The sequence below is a fragment of the Lithobates pipiens genome, unplaced genomic scaffold, assembly GCF_037356315.1.
Source record: "Lithobates pipiens isolate NorthernLeopardFrog02 unplaced genomic scaffold, aLitPip1_a1.2 Scaffold_1, whole genome shotgun sequence".
NCBI lineage: Eukaryota > Metazoa > Chordata > Amphibia > Anura > Ranidae > Lithobates > Lithobates pipiens.
The window spans coordinates 104,348,581-104,366,996 of NW_027507685.1; the positions used below are offsets into that span (position 1 = coordinate 104,348,581).

The 18,416-nt window shown below is 43.5% G+C and overlaps 1 protein-coding gene across 2 annotated transcripts in view; it reads right to left on the reverse strand.

Moving 5' to 3' along the window:
• The window catches only part of BRINP1 (BMP/retinoic acid inducible neural specific 1), a 345,404-nt gene that overhangs the window by 72,614 nt on the left and 254,374 nt on the right, over positions 1-18,416 (reverse strand). For both annotated transcript variants that reach the window (XM_077468203.1, XM_077468212.1), the window contains exon 6: positions 14,787-15,023. In XM_077468203.1, coding sequence (XP_077324329.1) covers positions 14,787-15,023 — 237 coding nt within the window. The remainder of the gene's footprint in view (positions 1-14,786; positions 15,024-18,416) is intronic.

The following is an 18,416-nucleotide window of genomic DNA, read 5'->3' on the forward strand; positions in this document are numbered from 1 at the left end:
GCCAATTGTTAGTGTCTTTGGGAGAAATTGTGCCCCATCATTGGTGTCATTGGGCCCAGTTGTTGGTGTCATTGGGAGGAACTGTGCCCCGCCCAATTGTGCCCCTTCATTGGTGTCATTAGGAGGAATTGTGCCCCAATATTGGTGTCATTGGGCCTAATTGTTGGTGTCATTGGGAAGAATTGTGCCCCATCATTGGTGTCATTGGGCCCAATTGTTTGTGTCATTGGAAAGAATTGTGCCCCATCATTGGTGTCATTGGGGCCAATTGTTAGTGTCTTTGGGAGAAATTGTGCCCCATCATTGGTGTCATTGGGCCCAGTTGTTGGTGTCATTGGGAGGAACTGTGCCCCGCCCAATTGTGCCCCTTCATTGGTGTCATTAGGAGGAATTGTGCCCCAATATTGGTGTCATTGGGCCTAATTGTTGGTGTCATTGGAAATAATTGTGCTCCATCATTGGTGTCATTGGGGCCAATTGTTAGTGTCTTTGGGAGAAATTGTGCCCCAACATTGGTGTGATTGGGCCCCATTGTTGGTGTCATTATGAGGAATTGTGCCCCATCATTGGTGTCATTGGTGTCAATTGTTAGTGTCATTGGGAGAAATTGTGCCCCAACATTGGTGTCATTGGGCCCCATTGTTGGTGTCATTATGAGGAATTGTGCCCCATCATTGGTGTCATTGGAAGGAATTGTGCCCCATCATTGGTGTCATTGGGCCCAATTGGTGGTGTCATTGGGAAGAATTGTGCCCCATCATTGGTGTCATTGGACCCAATTGATGGTGTCATCGGGAGGAATTGTGCCCCTTCATTGGTGTCATTGGGCCCAATTGTTGGTGTCATTGGGCCCAATTGTTGTTGTCATTGGAAAGAATTGTGCCCCATCATTGGTGTCATTGGGGCCAATTGTTAGTGTCATTGGGAGAAATTGTGCCCCAACATTGGTGTCATTGGGCCCCATTGTTGGTGTCATTGGGAAGAATTGTGCCCCATCATTGGTGTCATTGGGCCCAATTGTTGGTGTCATTGGGAGAAATTGTGCCCCAACATTGGTGTCATTGGGCTCAATTGTTGGTGTCATTGGGAGAAATTGTGCCCCAACATTGGTGTCATTGGGCCCAATTGTTGGTGTCATTGGAAAGAATTGTGCCCCATCATTGGTGTCATTGGGGCCAATTGTTAGTGTCATTGGGAGAAATTGTGCCCCATCATTGGTGTCATTGGGAGGAATTGTGCCCCATCATTGGTGTCATTGGGGCCATTTGTTGGTGTCATTGGGGGGAATTGTGCCCCATCATTGGTGTCATTGGGGCCATTTGTTGCTGTCATTGGGAGGAATTGTGCCCCATCATTGATGTCATTGGGAGGAATTGTACCCCATCATTGGTGTCATTGGGAGGAATTGTGCCCCATCATTGGTGTCATTGAACCCAATTGTTGGTGTCATTGGGAGGAATTGTGCCCCATCATTGATGTCATTGGGCCCCATTGTTGGTGTCATTATGAGGAATTGTGCCCCATCATTGGTGTCATTGGGCCCAATTGTTGGTGTCATCGGGAGGAATTGTGCCCCATCATTGTTGTCATTGGGCCCAATTGTTGGTGTCATCTGGAGGAATTGTGCCCCATCATTGGTGTGATTGGGCCCAATTGTTGGTGTTATTGGGAGGAATTGTGCCTTATCATTGGTGTCAGTGGGAAGGGGAATTATGCCCTATTGTTGGTGTCAATGGATGAAATAGTGCCCTAAGGGCCGGGTAAAAGCAAGCAAAGGGCCGCAGTTTGGAGACCACTGATCTAGAGGGACACTATTGTCAATGGGTCAGTCAAATTATCACTGGGCTACTGGCACATTCATACAGAACAGCGAATCACAGAATGAATACTGCATTTTGACCACAAGGTGGCGCTAACAATCTTGGTAAATATTGTTAAGTGTTTTCCCCTGTGATCGCCAGCTCCATCTAGTGGCCATAATGTGGTACTCACTCTATGGTTCACTCTATAAACAATCGTGTGCATACCACATTATGGCCACTAGATGGAGCCAAGGATCATGGTTATTAAATATTTATCCTCTATGATCACCAGCTCCCTCCAGTGGCCATAATGTGGTCATCTCCTGATTCACACCGGTGTTATGAATGAAGAACATCCGACCTGGAGATAAAATAGCTTACTAACAGGATTTTTTATATATATATAAAAGGTCCCATTTATGGCAGTGAAAACCACCTAGTACAGTATATCATGCAAAATATGGGGCTATGTTCACTTGATATCTACACGCACATACATAAAACATTAATACGTTCCGCTTTCCGTTTGCTTTATAAACCAAGGTCAAACACAATCTACTTGCCTCCAGGATGTCTGGCTAAAAACTATTTTTCAATCACCAGCTGTAGTCCCAGACCCAACTGTCAACTGTCAAAAGGAATCTACTGACAAACAAGGCCGATCCCCCTACCAAGCCCCTCATCCCTCCCCCATAGAAGTCAATGGAAATGAAGATAATTTGTTTCGCATTGACTTCTATTGCATGCAATACCGCATGTGGCCAGAGGTGGAGGGGGAGTCGGAGAGCCTCGGGAATACTCGGGGACAACTAGAAATCACTTGGAAATACTCAGAAACACTCGGCAATTGTAAGGGAAACCCCCGGGCAACAAGCGCACAGTGGCGCGCAGGCATGGACAATCCAGGAGATGCTCAAAAAAAGACATGTATTGCCAATCCGTCTATCTATTTAAACCTGCCAGTGACATGCACAACTTGCTGAGTGGTCTTTTCAGCTAGTGCTTGCTTACCCAATCTGAACCAGTTTTCTGTTTCCTGACAAGGCTTGCCTGAACCACCTCTTGACCTCTGCCTGCCTACTTGTGACCCTTGCTTTTGTTTGACTCCGCTTCCGCCTGATGCTACTGTGCCTCATTGCCCGCCTGTGTACCAAACCCGGCCTGTGTCCCATCTTTGCCTCTGCCTCACGTCTCGGTACCTGCTCTACCCGGCTTTTGATGAACCCTTGGCTTACATCCCGGATGCGCTTCCAGCTACTAATTCAGCGTCACGGTTCCCCTGTCTTCGGTTCCGGCCCAGCGCTCTCAAGTCACCTGGTTCCTGTCAAAGTACAGCCAGAGTCATCCACCACATCTGCCCTCGTGCCACTCTGTGTCCTCCACTCCCTGCCATCACTACCAGGGGTGTTGGACAGGAGGTGCAAGAGAATCCCCCTCTACAGCTTGATCTCCACCAGGTACGTGACAGAAAGCAGCTCTGGCCAAATGCGGTACTGCACACCCCATTGGCTTGAATCCTGCTCGTTGCGCGAGACAGCACTCGCAAACCAAACCGAAAAAGTTGCTCGTCTTTCAAAACGCCCGTTAACCGGGTTACTCGTAAACCAACATAAATATCCAGAAAAATGCATTTAAAAAAAAGTTATAAATTGATTTTCAATTTTAATGAGTGAAATAAGTATTCAAACCCCTTCCCAAAACATGGCTTAGCACTTGGCAGCAAAACCCTTGTTGGCGATCACAGAGGTCAGACGTTTCTTGGAGTTGGCCCCACCAGGTCTGCACACATCTCAGGAGGGTTTCTGTCCTCTTTGCAGACCCTCTCCAAGTCCATTAAGGTTTCCAGGCTGATGTTTGGCATTTTGGCAACTCAAACCTTCAGCTCTCCGCCACATATTTTTTTATGGGATTAAGGTCTGGAGACTGGCCAGGCCACTGTAGGACCTTAACTAGTTGCCGCCCAGCCCCGTCCTCATTGAATGGTTGAGGCTACGATGGCGTCCCAGAAACATCCGGTCTCGCGCGGGACAGCTGGGGTGGCATCAGTGAGGAGAGCTCTGAGAGATGATTGGAGGGAAGGGACACATCCACCTTCACACAGGAACAGAGCTGAGTTCATATTTCATGTCTGGGGTTTACACTTCACTTTAAAGGTCTCAAGATCGATTGCAAGAAGGAGCAGCTTTAACTATGACAAGACTTAATAAAATGTAATGATGTCATCCTATTTAGCACCCAGCTGCATTTGATGAAAATAAAAGTCCATCAATTAGATTACATTTTAGAATGTTTCGTATTGTAATTTTGGCACCAGAATAATTCTTGGGGGATTTATGGTATGGTACAAACACGAAGGCTGTGGCTATGATGGCTGCACAATCAGGGATCACGTCATTAGGTACACCTATGCTATACTATATAGGTGTTGATGCAATCCTGACTATACCCCCCATTTGGGCTTGCTGGTTATCCCATTCTAAAATTGGGTGACAAACATTAGCATACAAAGGCATTTTTGGGCAGTTCCATAAAGACATGGTTTCATGAGTGTAGCGTGGAGGAACTTGAGTCCTGACCTCAACCCAACTGAACACCTTTGGGATGAATTGCAGTACAGATTGTAAGCCAAGTCTTCTCATCCAACATGAGTACGTGACCTCACAAAAGACCTTCCCAGAGGAGTAGAGGATGTCATATCTACAACAGGGGACAACTTCAACCCACATGAGTACTTAACTTTACAAACGGAGCCAAGTTTGAATAGCCTTCCCAGAATAGTGGAGGTTGTTATCCTACAATGGAGGGGGTGACTTCATATTAATGGTCATGGTTTGAACAAGTTTGGTGTGAGGGGAATTCTAGGGGCCTGCAGAGAGCCCTGAGCTCAACTCTAATGAATAGCTTTGGGATTAATTGGAATGCTGATTGAGAGCCAGGTCTTCTGGTCCAACATCAGTACCTGACCTCCCTGTTTTCGTAGCTGAATGGGCTCAAATCAGTTTGCAAACCCCAAATGCTCTCTTCGCTGAGTAGGCACAAGTTCTCTAAAATCTTGAGGAAAGTCTTCCCAGAAGAGCGAAGGCTGTTATAACCACAAAGGGGGCAACTCCATAATAATGTTCATGGCTTGACTATTTTGGTGGGAGAGGAACTCTAGGGGCCTGCACAGAGCTTAACCTTAATCCTACTGAACACCTTTGGAAAGAGTTGGAATGCAGATTGTTAGTCAGGTCTTAACAAGCAACATGAGTACCTGACCTCGCAAATGGGCACAAATTTAGAAAGACCCCCTTCAATCACTTGTGGAAAGCCTTCCCAGAGGAGTGTAGGATGTTATATCTACAACAAGGGGGCAACTTTATATTAATGGCCATGGTTTGACCTATTTGGTGCATGGCCATGTTTTGACCATTTTGATGTGGGAGGAACTCTAGTGGTCACAGAGCCCTAACCTCAACCCTCTAGTTAATAGCTTTGGGGTGAATTTGAATGCCAATTGAGAACCAGGTCTTCTGATCCAACATCAGTACTTGACCTCCCTGTTCTTTTAGCTGAATGGGCCCAAAACAGGTCAGGCTGTTAAAGGCACGAAATGGGCAACTCCATAGTAATGGTCATGGTTTGACCAGTTTGGAGTGAGAGGAACTCTAGGGGTCTGCATAGAACCCTGACCTGAACCCTACTGAACACCTTTGGAGTGAGATGGAATGTAGATTGTGAGTTAGGTCTTCTCAACCAACATGAGTGCCTGATCCCAAAAATTGGCACAGATTCCCATGGACACCCTCCAAAATCTAGTGGAAAGCCAGGCTGTTAAAGCCACAAAGGGGCCAACCCCATAGTAATGGTCATGGTTTGACCAAGTCTGATGTGGGGGGAATTCTTGGGGCCTGATCACACACCCTAGTGAATAGCTTTGGGATGAACTGTAACGCTAATTGAAAGTCAGGTCTTCTGGTCCAACGTCAGTATCTGACCTTCCTGTTTTTGTAGCTGAATGGGCCCAAATCAGCTTGCAACCCCCCAAATGCTCTCTTAGTAGGCACATGTTCCTACAGACACACTCCAGAATCTCGTGAAAAGCATTCTAAGAATGTGAAGTCTATTATAGCCACGAAGGGGGTAATTCCATAATGATTGCCCTGGTTTGACCAATTTGGTGTGAGAGGAATTCTATGGGCCAGCAAAGAGCCCTGACCTCAACCCTACTTGAACACCTTGGGTTGAGATGGAATGCAGATTGTAAGGTCTTGTCAACCAACGTAAGTGCCTGATCTCACAAATGGCCACAAATTGGAGAAAGACCCCCTTCAAATATTGTGGAAAGCCTTCACAGAAGAATGGAGGCTGGTATAGCCACAACGGGTGGTGACTTCATATTAATGGCCAAGGTTTGACCAAATTTGGTGTGGGAGGAACTTTAGGGGCCAGCATAGGGCCCTGACCTCAACCCTACTGAATAGCTTTGGGATGAATTGGAATGTTGATTAAGAGCCAGGTCCCCTAGTCCAACATCAATACCTGGCCTCCCTGTTCGCTCTATCTGTATCTGTTTACACTGGAGTTGCCGAAGAAAACTTTGCAGGTGGAATTTTGTAAAAATAAAGCTCTTTTCTGTTTAACTCTTTATCAAGTCTCTGTTCTATCTATGGGCTTGGTTACACTTGCAGTTGGGGATTGGTAAAAAGGGGCCCATTTTCTTGCCTCCTCCTAAAATGTGAAGGCAGCCGTATGGGGAGTACCCATGCAGAGGCCGCGCCAAAAACAATCTCCACTCTTGCGTGAGATGATTTTAAATGGGGCTGTGCTGCAACCTTCCCGCAACCACATGCAACACAACCAGTGGTGAGTGCATTTATACGGTTAGAACACATGGTGAGGAGGAAAAATATAGCCTCTACACCACTTGCCAAACAGTCCATGGTGGGTCACTTTTCAGAGGAACTTCTGCACTATCAAACAATACCTGACCATACCCAATTAATCCTCTTACTGCTCTTCTTAGCTTTTTTTCCCACTTTTACAATTTTTAATGCTGTTTTTTTTGTGTGTGCTTTATTATATAACAGCTTGCGGACTGCCCCACACACACACACATATACTGCAGCAGGTTGGCAGCTTTGTGCCAGATCATGTACCTACAGCCAGCGACCCGCTGCCGCTGTAATAGGACACAGCGGGAGCCAATCAGCAGGTCCCGTGGACGTGACGGCCGCCGGGCACCCGCCGATTGAATCGGGAGACAGGCAGAACGGTGGTCTGCCTATGTAAACAAGGCAGATCGCTGTTCTGTGAGAGGGGAATGTATTGATCCTGTGTTTCTTCTCAGCAGGAACACAGATCTTGGCCTTCCTCCAGTCAAAGTACCTCCCCCCCACAGTTAGCATGCACTCCCTAGGGACACATTTAACCTTTAGATTGCCCCTGATGCTAACCCCTTCCCTGCCAGTGTCATTAGTAGAGTGACAGTGCATATTTTTAGCAATGATCAGTGTATTGGTGTCACTGGTCCTCAAAATGTGTCAGTTAGTGTCTAATTTGGCCGCCACAATATCACAGTCCCAAAGCTCCCAAAAGTCCCTGATTTTTGAGGGCCTGTCTCTGAATTGGAACAATGTCCCTCTAAACCTAATTTGTCCTCATTTGTCCCTCATTTTGGTCTAATCTATATAGTTATATATAAAATCAATTTATCTATCAAAAAAGGAATTTCCCAGCTCTAAACCTTTCATCCAATTTCTAAATTTCTGCATTTGTAAATTCCAAAAGCCAATATAAAGTAATAGTAGTGGTAAAAAAAAACAAAAAAAACACTCATGTGTTTAACCAATCATATTTTTTGTACAGTTCTCCTTTAAGGGGGCGTGGCAAGGGGGTGTGTCCTATGTCTGCATACTTTTTCTGATAGGTGTCCCTCATTCCCATCTCAAAAAGATGGGAGGTATGCAGTCCCGCTGTAAGTTGCTGATCAATGTCAATACTAGTAAAAAAAAAGAAAAAAATGTAAAAAAAAATGTAAAAAAGAAAGAAAAATATCCCATAGTTTGTAGACGCTATAACTTTTGCGCAAACCAATCAATATTCTCTTTTTTTTTTTTTTTTTTTACCATACACACGTAGCAGAATACATATTGGCCTTAATTGATGGAGAAATTATATATTTTTTTCAAATAATTTATCGGATGTTTATTGAAAGTAAAAATTATTATTTTTTCTTTTTACTTTTTTTTTCCAAAATTGTCATTCTTTTTTTATTTATATCGCAAAAAATAAAAACTGCAGAGGTGATCTAACACCAGCAAAAGAAAGCTCTATTTGTGGGGGAAAAAAAGGACATTTTTTATTATTAACGTACAGCATCACACGACCGCGCAATTGTCAGTTAATCGTATCGCAAAAAAAAAATGGCCTGGTCGTGAAGGGGGGTATCTTCCAGAGATGAAGTGTTTCCTTTTTTTTTTAAATCTATTTGCAATTAAAAAAAATAATAACTTTGCCATGTTTTGTACCAGAAACATTATTTTGGGGCCAAGGTAGATGGGTTAAATCCCAGTTTTAAAAAGTTCTTTAAAATAATGGGACCCTTGGTTCACTCACTCTACACATTTCTTAAACCCCCGAATTATCATACTTTTCATTACAGATCATTGATAGACTTAAGTTGTTTATTGAATTCAAGGATACTGCTATTAGCATATTAGTTAATCATAGCAATGTACATCTATCACATATTATATGCATTAACATAATTTTCCTTACCTGTAATGCATTTTTCTTCACATATGATACCACTTTTTGTACCACTTTTATTGTACTCAATAAAATAGTTTGTAAACAATAAAAAGTTCTTTAGAGATTTAGAAATAAGTAAATTAGATACTTGTTTTTTAAAATCATCAATTGGGAAATAGCAAAATAAGTACTTTTTTCTTTTCCTTTTTTCCTCTTTTCCCTTTTTTTTTCCATACGCCGCACACTGCATCAAATTGGTCTGCATGGCTGTCATCCCCGAAGGAAGCCTCTTCTAAAGATGATGCACAAGAAAGCCCACAAACAGTTTGCTGAAGACAAGCAGACTAAGGACATGGATTACTGGAACCATGTCCTGTGGTCTGATGAGACCAAGATAAACTTATTTGGTTCAGATGGTGACAAGCGTGTGTCAGGGCAACCAGGTGAGGAGTACAAAGACAAGTGTGTCTTGTCTACAGTCAAGCATGGTGGTGGGAGTGTCATGGTCTGGGGCTGCATGAGTGCTGCCGGCACTGGGGAGCTACAGTTCATTGAGGGAACCATGAATGCCAACATGTACTGTGACATACTGAAGCAGAGCATGATCCCCCCTCTTCAGAGACTGGGCTGCAGGGCAGTATTCCAACATGATAACGACTCCAAACACACCTCCAAGAGGACCACTGCCTAGCTAAAGAAGCTGAGGGTAAAGGTGATGGACTGGCTAAGCATGTCTCCAGACCTAAACCCTAGTGAGCATCTGTGGGGCATCCTCAAACGGAAGGTGGAGGAGCGCAAGGTCTCTAACATCAACCAGCTCTGTGATGTCGTCATGGAGGAGTGGAAGAGGACTCCAGGGGCCACCTGTGAAGCTCTGGTGAACTCCATGCCCCAGAGGGTTAAGGCAGTGCTGGAAATTAATGGTTGGCACACAAAATATTGACACTTTGGGCCCAATTTGGAGACTTTCACTTAGAGGTGTACTCACTTTTGTTGCCAGCGGTTTAGACATTAATGGCTGAGTGTTGAGTTATTTTGAGGGGACAGCAAATTTACACTATTATACAAGCTGTACACTCACTACTTTACATTGTAGCAAAGTGTAATTTCTTCAGTGTTGTCATATGAAAAGATAGAAGAAAATATTTACAAACATGTGAGGGGTGTACTTACTTTTGTGAGATATTGTGTATATGTCTTTATTATGTATCGCTTCCGTATAAAAAGTAATAACAAAGTTATTGCTATAATAGTCCATAAATGTGAAAACAACTCCAGGACTCAAGTGATTGAAAAAATGTATATATAAAAAATGTATTAATGACATTATTTATTTATCTGTTAATAAATATATTCCGTTGAAGCACCTTAGAAGTCACTATAGGAATTAAAAATGTATGTGCTTTATATTCTGCATACAGTATATGGCAATACGTAACTATTTGTCAAGCTGATCCACGATATGACATTGGGAAGTACTATGAATGCAAACATTTGATCACCCACAACATAAAATGTACTTTCGGAAACTGAAACAGAAAACATTCTTTAAAGAAGATCAATCATTATTTTTATTTTACTTTTACAATTCTGTCCCTTAGGGGGCAAAATGCATATAGTAGTTTGTCCCATTTTGCAAGGTACTGCCTAAACCCTAATTAAAAGGTTGTAATTTCACCCCTTTCTCCTGCCGTGGCAGATCTGACAACAGCAAGGAAGGAAACGGACACTTCATAATGGCAGCTTGACTCGACTTTGAGCACTTTTCTGAGACTAACAACGACAAGAGGAATGCAGAGGCGGACACGTCTTCTCCTTCTCTGCATTCCTTCAAGAGGTCAATACTGCATCCTCTCACCTCCTGCCGTGGAAGATCTGACAACAGCTAGGAAGAAAACAGACACTTCATAATGACAGCTTGTCTTGGCTCTGAGTCCTTTTCTGAGATGAGCAACGGCAAGAGGGAAGCAGAGGCTTACATGTTCTCCTTCCTCTGCATTCCTACAAGAAGTCAGAGCTACACCCCCTCACCTCCTGCTATGGAAGATCTGACAACAGCTATGAAGGAAACAGACGATTCATAACGACAGCTTTTCTCGGCTCTGAGCACTTTTCTGAGACAAGCAGCGGCAAGAGGAAAGCAGAGGCTTACACGTTCTCCTTCCTCTATATTCCGATAACAGTTATGAAGGAAACGGACACTTTATAACGGCAGCTTGTCTTGGCTCTGAGCCAAGCAACAGCAAGAGGAATGCAGAGGCTTACACATCTCGTTTCCCCTCAGCAGTCCTGCAAGTGGTCACCTCCTGCTGTGGCAGGTCCGACAAAAGCTTGGAAGGAAACACACTTCATAAAGGCAGCTGGTCTCAAGAAGTCTGAACTGCACCCCCTCCCGTCTTGCTACGGATGATCCAACAACAACCAGGAAGGAGATGGATAACTTCACAACAGCAGCTTGACTCTGAGCACTTTGCCCAGACAAGCAATGACAAGAGGAAAGCAGAGACTGACACGTTTCCCCCTCCCTGTGCATTGCTCCAAGAAGTTGAAACTTCCCCCCCCTCCCGTCCTACTGTGGATGATCCAACAACAACTAGGAAGGAGATGGATAACTTCATAACAGCAGCTTGACTCTGAGCACTTTGCCCAGACAAGCAACGACAAGAGGAAAGCAGAGGCTTACACGTTCTCCTTCCTCTATATTCCGATAACAGCCATGAAGGAAACGGGCACTTTATAACGGCAGCTTGTCTTAGCTCAGAGCCAAGCAACAGCAAGAGGAATGCAGAGGCTTACACATCTCGTCCCCCCTCAGCAGTCCTCCAAGTGGTAACCTCCTGCTGCGGCAGGTCCGACAATAGCTTGAAAGGAAACACAGTTCATAAAGGCAGCTGGTCTCAAGAAGTCCGAACTGCACCCCCTCCCGTCTTGCTGCGGATGAGCCAACAACAAATAGGAAGGAGATGGAAAACTTCACAACAGCAGCTAGACTCTGAGCACTTTGTCCAGACAAGCAACGACAAGAGGAATGCAGAAGGTGGAGGAACATGTCAGCCTCTGCATTCCTCTTGCTGATACTGTTGCTGAAAAAAAATGCAGTCATCAAGTGTCCGTCTCCTTCCTAGCTGTTGTCAGATCAGCTGCAGCAGCAGAGAGGGGGTGGGGGGCTGCAGTTCTGAGCTCATACCTAGGGTTAGGAAGCACCTAGCAACATGAGACAAACTATCGCATGTGCTTTGCCCCATAAGGGACGGAACTGTACAAATATAAATCTTCTTTAAGTGACTATGTGGCATATACATTTGTTTTAAAACAAACAACAAAAACAAAAAAACACAACAAGAGATATTGGAAACAGTGTGTAAACATAAAATAGGAATATAGACAACATTAGTAGATCTTATTGAACATATATGAACTGTCAGGGCCTATTCACTCCTCTGCACTTTAAATCACATTCATCTTTAATAGGTGATTTTATAGTAATATGTAGATTAGGACGTGTGACTTGTCTCTGACTTTTTCCCAGCTTCTTCTAACACCTGTAGCAGTGCTCAGTCTGGAAAAAAAGGGTAAGGTGGTGCTTGGGTCCTGCATATACAACTACTGACAGGGATCATGCCGGATGGAGGAGAGAGCAGAGAGATGACCTTATCAGTCTGCTGATGCTCCTTCATCAAACCAGTTTAGCTGTTTTTCCTGACGACAAGGGCTGCTGCACATGAGAATGAGCCCTAATTTTCAGGACAAGCTTTCAGGGCGTCTGCTTCTTCTTGGTCAGTTACAGTAGATATGTGCAATTTGTTTTATTTCCGAATTCGTTTTTTAACAAACTTCGACAAATTCGTTAATTTGGAAATATCCGAATTAAGCAAAAACACGTTTAACAAATTTTTCCGAAAATTTGTACATTTGTAAATTCTAAATTAGAAAATCCGAAAACCCGAAAATCTGAAACGATAACTAATAATAACTTAACTATTACTAACTATTAAATTATAGGCATCAGAATTTCCTTTCAAATTTGGCTGTTAGTGAACCTAACGAATATGAATTTATCCGAAGTTACGTGTTATCCGAAATAACGAATGCCGTATCTAAACAAATGGAACGTAACAAATGAATAATAATAAATAGCAATAAAAAATAATAAAAACTTTTTTTTATTATTTTTATTATTATTATTATTTATTATTAATTTGTTCCGTTCCATTTGTTTAGATGCGACATTCGTTATTTTGGATAATTCATATTCATTACATTCACTATCTGAATCTAAATAAGTGTTTCCGTTCTGCACAGTACTGCTTGGACCCAGTAGAATGGGACACCCCACTTGAAAATTTAAACGTTAGGGCAAATAAGAAGAGTATCACCAACTGTACTTAAAGTGTTATTAAACACAGGAGCCTGCATTCACTATATCTGGTCCCCCCAGGACTCTGCACTCACTATATGTGCTCTCACCAGGAGCCTGCATTTACTATATATGGTCTCCCCAGGACTCTGCATTCACTATATCTGGTCTCCCCAGGAGTCTGCACTCACTATATCTGCTCTCCCCAGGAGCCTGCATTTACTATATCTGCTCTCCCCAGGAGCCAGGATCCTGCACTCATTATATCTTCTCTCCACAGGAGCCTGCACTCACTATATCTGGTCTCCCCAGGAGCCTGCATTCACTATATCTGGTCTCCCCAGGACTCTGCATTCACTATATCTGGTCTCCCCAGGACTCTGCATTCACTATATCTGGTCTCCCCAGGACTCTGCATTCACTATATCTGGTCTCCCCAGTAGCCTGCATTCACTATATCAGATCTCCCCAGGACTCTGCATTCACTATATCTGGGCTCCCCAGGAGCCTACATTTACTATATATGCTCTCCCCAGGACTCTGCATCCACTATATCTGGGCTCCCCAGGAGCCTGCATACTATATCTGCTCTCCCCAGGACTCTGCATTCACTATATCTGGGCTCCCTGGGAGCCTGCATTTACTATATCTGCTCTCCCCCGGAGTCTGCATCCACTATACAGAATCTGGCCTCCCCAGGACCCTGCATTCACTATATCTGGTCTCCCCAGGACCCTGCATTAACTATATCTGGTCTCCCCAGGACACTGCATTCACTATATCTGGGATCCCCAGGAGCCTGCATTTACTATATCCGTTCTCCCCAGGACTCTGCATTCACTATATCTGGGATCCCCAGGAGCCTGCATTTACTATATCTGCTCTCCCCAGGACTCTGCATTCACCATACATAATCTGGCCTCCCCAGGACCCTTCATTCACTATATCTGGTCTCCCCAGGACCCTGCATTCACTATATCTGATCTCCCCAGAATCCTGTATTCACTATATCTGATCTCCAGAGGACCCGGCATTCACTATTTCTGGTCTCCCCAGGACCATTCATTCATTATATCTGGTCTCCCCGGGAGTCTGCATTCACTATATATGGTCTCCCCATGAGCCTGCATTCACTATATCTGCTCTCCCCAGGAGCCTGCACGCACTATATCTGGTCTCCCACAGAACATGGAAATGCAAAGGTTTTAGTAATATATAAACTGCTAAATACCTTTTCTCATCAGCAGTATATAGCATATACATATGTGACTTCTATCAGTGTCTAAGTTTGTAGGATGAGTTTTCATTTTCTCCTGAATGTCCTATAAAAATGCAGGGCCCCTGACCCTCTGTCTGGACAGTGCTGTTTACATGCACTCTCCCAAGAAAAGAAAAAAAACCTCCACTAACTCTTATCCTGAGGTGTTTTGGTGACAATGCAAAAAGAGGAGGATCTGTGCATACAGGATCAAACAGCCTTTTTACACAATGCAGAGGATTAACTCCTTAGGTTTCATAGTGAGTATAACCAGCATGCTTTACTGCATATACAAACTGATTTTACTGTTTGTGGGTTTAGTAACACTTTAAGTTTGTTATGCTTTGCTGAGAACTCTTCTATTGGCATCTCCTAGGGGTGTATTCAAAATTTGCCCCAGTTTGGATGTGTAAAGCGCAATGCAAATTTGTTGTGCATAAGTCACCATCAAATATGTAGCAAGCAGGATCCCTTAAACACACCATAGGTGAGAATTTTGCCATTAAACATACAAGTAGAGAACCCTCCTTCGATCAGACTCCTCCCCCTTATGCACAGAGGAGTGAATAGGTCCACATTCATTGCAAAAAAAAAGAAAGAAAGAAACATTGTGGAAATGAAAAATAGGAATCCTCACCTGAGCTCTCAAAATCTCTGTATGCTTGTGCCCATGCTTTGCCCTGGTTACTCAAGGTGTTCTCGATGATCTGGATGTCAGTGAAGGGACAGTTACATTGGGGGAAGGATTCAGAGCACAAGCAGGAGCATTGACTGTTCCTGCACATATATTCGCCTTCCCCATTACACATGATATAACTCAATGCAGCCTGAACAAACTTCTCCTGCAAGTACTGAGGCATAATGATCTGCAGACCTGAAGACAATGACATGATAAATCAAAATTAAAAATAAAACATAGAAAGGAGTGAGACTGAATGGCAGGCATACAGACATCAAATATTATAACATTTGGTTACAAGTTCACATTCCCAATAGCGACACTGCATGACCAACAGTATGTGGACAACTGGCCATTACATCTATATGAGCTTGTTGGACACCCCATTCCAAAATCATGGTCATTATTGTGGAGTTGTGTCCTCCTTGCGGCTATAACACATCTTCTGGGAAGCCTTTACAAACTCTTCTGGGAAGGCTTTAAAAACTCTTCAGGGAAGGCTTTAGAAACTTTTTTTGGGAAGGCTTTAGAAACTTTTTAGGGAAGACTTAGCAAATTAATCTGGGAAGCCTTTGAAAACTCTGGAAGGCTTTGTAAACTTTTCTGGGAAGGCTTTGTAAACTCTTCTGGGAAAGCTTTGTAAGCTCTACTGGGAAGGCTTTTTTAAACTTGTCTGGAAAGGCTTTTTAAACTCTTCTGGGAAGGTTTTGTATACTCTACTGAGAAAGCTTTACACTCTCTTCTGGGAAGGCTTTGCAAATTCCGCTAGGAAGACTTTGTAAACTCTTCAGGGAAGGCTTTGCAAACTCTACTGGGAAGGCTTTGTAAACTCTTCTGGGAAGGCTTTGCAAACTCTACTGGGAAGGCTTTGTAAACTCTTCTGGGAATACTTTGTAAACTCTGCTGGGAATATTTTGTAAACTCTACTGGGAAGGCTTCATAAGCTCTACTGTAAAGGCTTTGCAAACTCTACTGGGAAGGTTTTGTAAACTCTTCAGGGAAGGCTTTGCAAACTCTACTGGGAAGGCTTTGTAAACTCTTCTGGGAAGGCTTTGCAAACTCTACTGGGAAGGCTTTGTAAACTCTTCTGGGAATACTTTGTAAACTCTGCTGGGAATATTTTGTAAACTCTACTGGGAAGGCTTCATAAGCTCTACTGAAAAGGCTTTGCAAACTCTACTGGGAAGGTTTTGTAAACTTTTATGGGAAGGCTTTGTAAACTCTTCTGGGAAGGCTTTGCAAACTCTACTGGGAAGGCTTTGTAAACTCTTCTGGGAATACTTTGTAAACTCTGCTAGGAATACTTTGTAAACTCTACTGGGAAGACTTTGTAAACTCTGCTGAAAAGGCTTTGTAAACTCTACTGGGAAGGCTTTGTAAACTTTTATGGGAAGGCTTTGTAAACTCTTCTGGGGAGGCTTTGTAAACTCTACTGGGAAGACTTTGTAAACTCTTCTAAGAAGACTTTGCAAACTCTACTGGGAAAACTTTGCATACCCTAATGGGAGAACTTTGCATACTCTACTGCAAAGGCTTTGGAAACTAGTCTGAAAAGTCTTACAAACTCTTCTGGGGAGGCTTTGTAAACTCTACTGGGAAGACTTTACAATCTCTTCTGGGAAGGCTTTGCAAATTCCTCTTGGAAGGCTTTGTATACTCTTCTGGGAAGGATTTGTAAATTCTTCTGGGAAGGCTTTGTAGACTCTACTTGGAAGGCTTTGTAGACTCTACTTGGAAGGCTTTGTAAACTCTTCTGGAAAGGCTTTGTAAATTTTTCTAGGAAGGCTTTGTAAACTCTTCTGGGAAGGCTGTGTAAGCTCTTCTGGAAAGGCTTTGCAAACTCTCCTAGGAAGGCTTTGCAAACTCTCCTAGGAAAGCTTTCCATAAGGACTTGAAGTATGATTGTGTGAATTTGCTCCTTTTGTAAGGTCAGGTACTGATATTGGATGAGATGACCTGGCCAACAACTTGTGTTCCAGCTCATCTCAAAGGTCTTCAGTAGGGTGGAGTTCAAGGCTCTGTGCAAGTCACTTGAGTGCTTCCACACCAAGCTCATGAAACCATGACTTTATGGAGCTGGCTTTGTACACAGGTGCACAATCATGCTGGATCACAAAAGGACCCCCACCCCCAACTGTTGCCACAAGGTTTGTCTAAAATGTTTTTCCATGCTTTAGCATAACCAATACCATTGCCTAATACACCTGTTAACAATTGATATGGCTAAAACACAATAATTTGCAAGGGTGTCCTCATATATTTGGCCATATAGTGCAACTTAAAATGGACCTGAAAATGCAAAGTTATGCTATTTCATTGCCACCGCCAAAATGTATCTAATATGTGTGTCTCCTATAATCAGCAGCCCCTTCTAGTGGCTGTAATGCGGTATTTACCTAAAATACTGCAATCAAGAAAGTCCCACATTTTGACCACTAGATGGCACTGGGAATACACCCTCCAAGTAAGGGGGATGAGAACTGTAGTAAGATATTTTTACTTATTTCTCCCTCTTTTTATAAAAAAAGCAACCAAAAGGAGAATGTAATTGGACTTAAATGACCTTTGTAAGGTCATGAAAAAGTCCTGATATCTTAATTTCTCCCTATAGGATTAGATAAATCAAATTTGTTATCTCCATAATATCTCCAAAAAAAAAAATGTTTTCAACAGAATTTCACCATATTTAGCCAAATTAGTAGAGCGTCATCTCAAGAAACTTCTAAAAGATCCTTCAGAACAGGCATGAAGAGGAGCACGAAGGATGAATCCCACCCACATTAGTTCACCTGTGCCCGGACTATGGAAAGTTCCCCCCAGCCCTTTATGGGGATCGAAAGCTGGTACTTGGGCTCCCATTCATGTGATCTCTGTGATTGGCTGCCACAACAGTCACGTGATTGGGAGCCCATCTTACCAGTTTCTGATAATAAACAGCCACTGGGAACTATTGGTAACAGATGGGGGAGCCCACTGCGTGTTCTCCCAGAAGCTCCAGCTGCACACATATACACAATATTACCAAAAGTATTGGGACACCTGCCTTTACACATACAAACATTAATGGCATCCCAGTCTTAGTCCGTAAGGTTCAATGTTGCTTTGACCCACCCTTTGCAGCTATAACAGCTTCAACTCTTCTGGGAAGGCCGTCCACAAGGTTTAATAGTGTGTCTATGGGAATGTTTGACCATTCTTCCAGAAGAGTATTTGTAAGGTCAGGCACTGATGTTGGACGAGAAGGCCTGGCTCACAGTCTCCGCTCTAATTCCTTCCAAAGGTGCTCTATTTAGTTGAGGTCAGGACTCTGTGCAGGCCAGTCAAGTTCCTCCACCCTAAACTCGCTCATCCGTTTCTTTATGGACCTTGCTTTGTTCACTGGTCCAAATCATTTGGTGGAGGGGGGATTATGGTGTGGGGTTGTTTCTCAGGGGTTGGGTTTGGCCCCTTCGTTCTAGTGAATGCTCTCAACTTTGTGGGAACAGTTTGGGGATGGCTCCTTCCTGTTCCAATATGACTGCGCACCAGCGCACAAAGCAGGGTCCACAAATACATGGATGAACGAGTTTGGGGTGGAGGAACTTGACT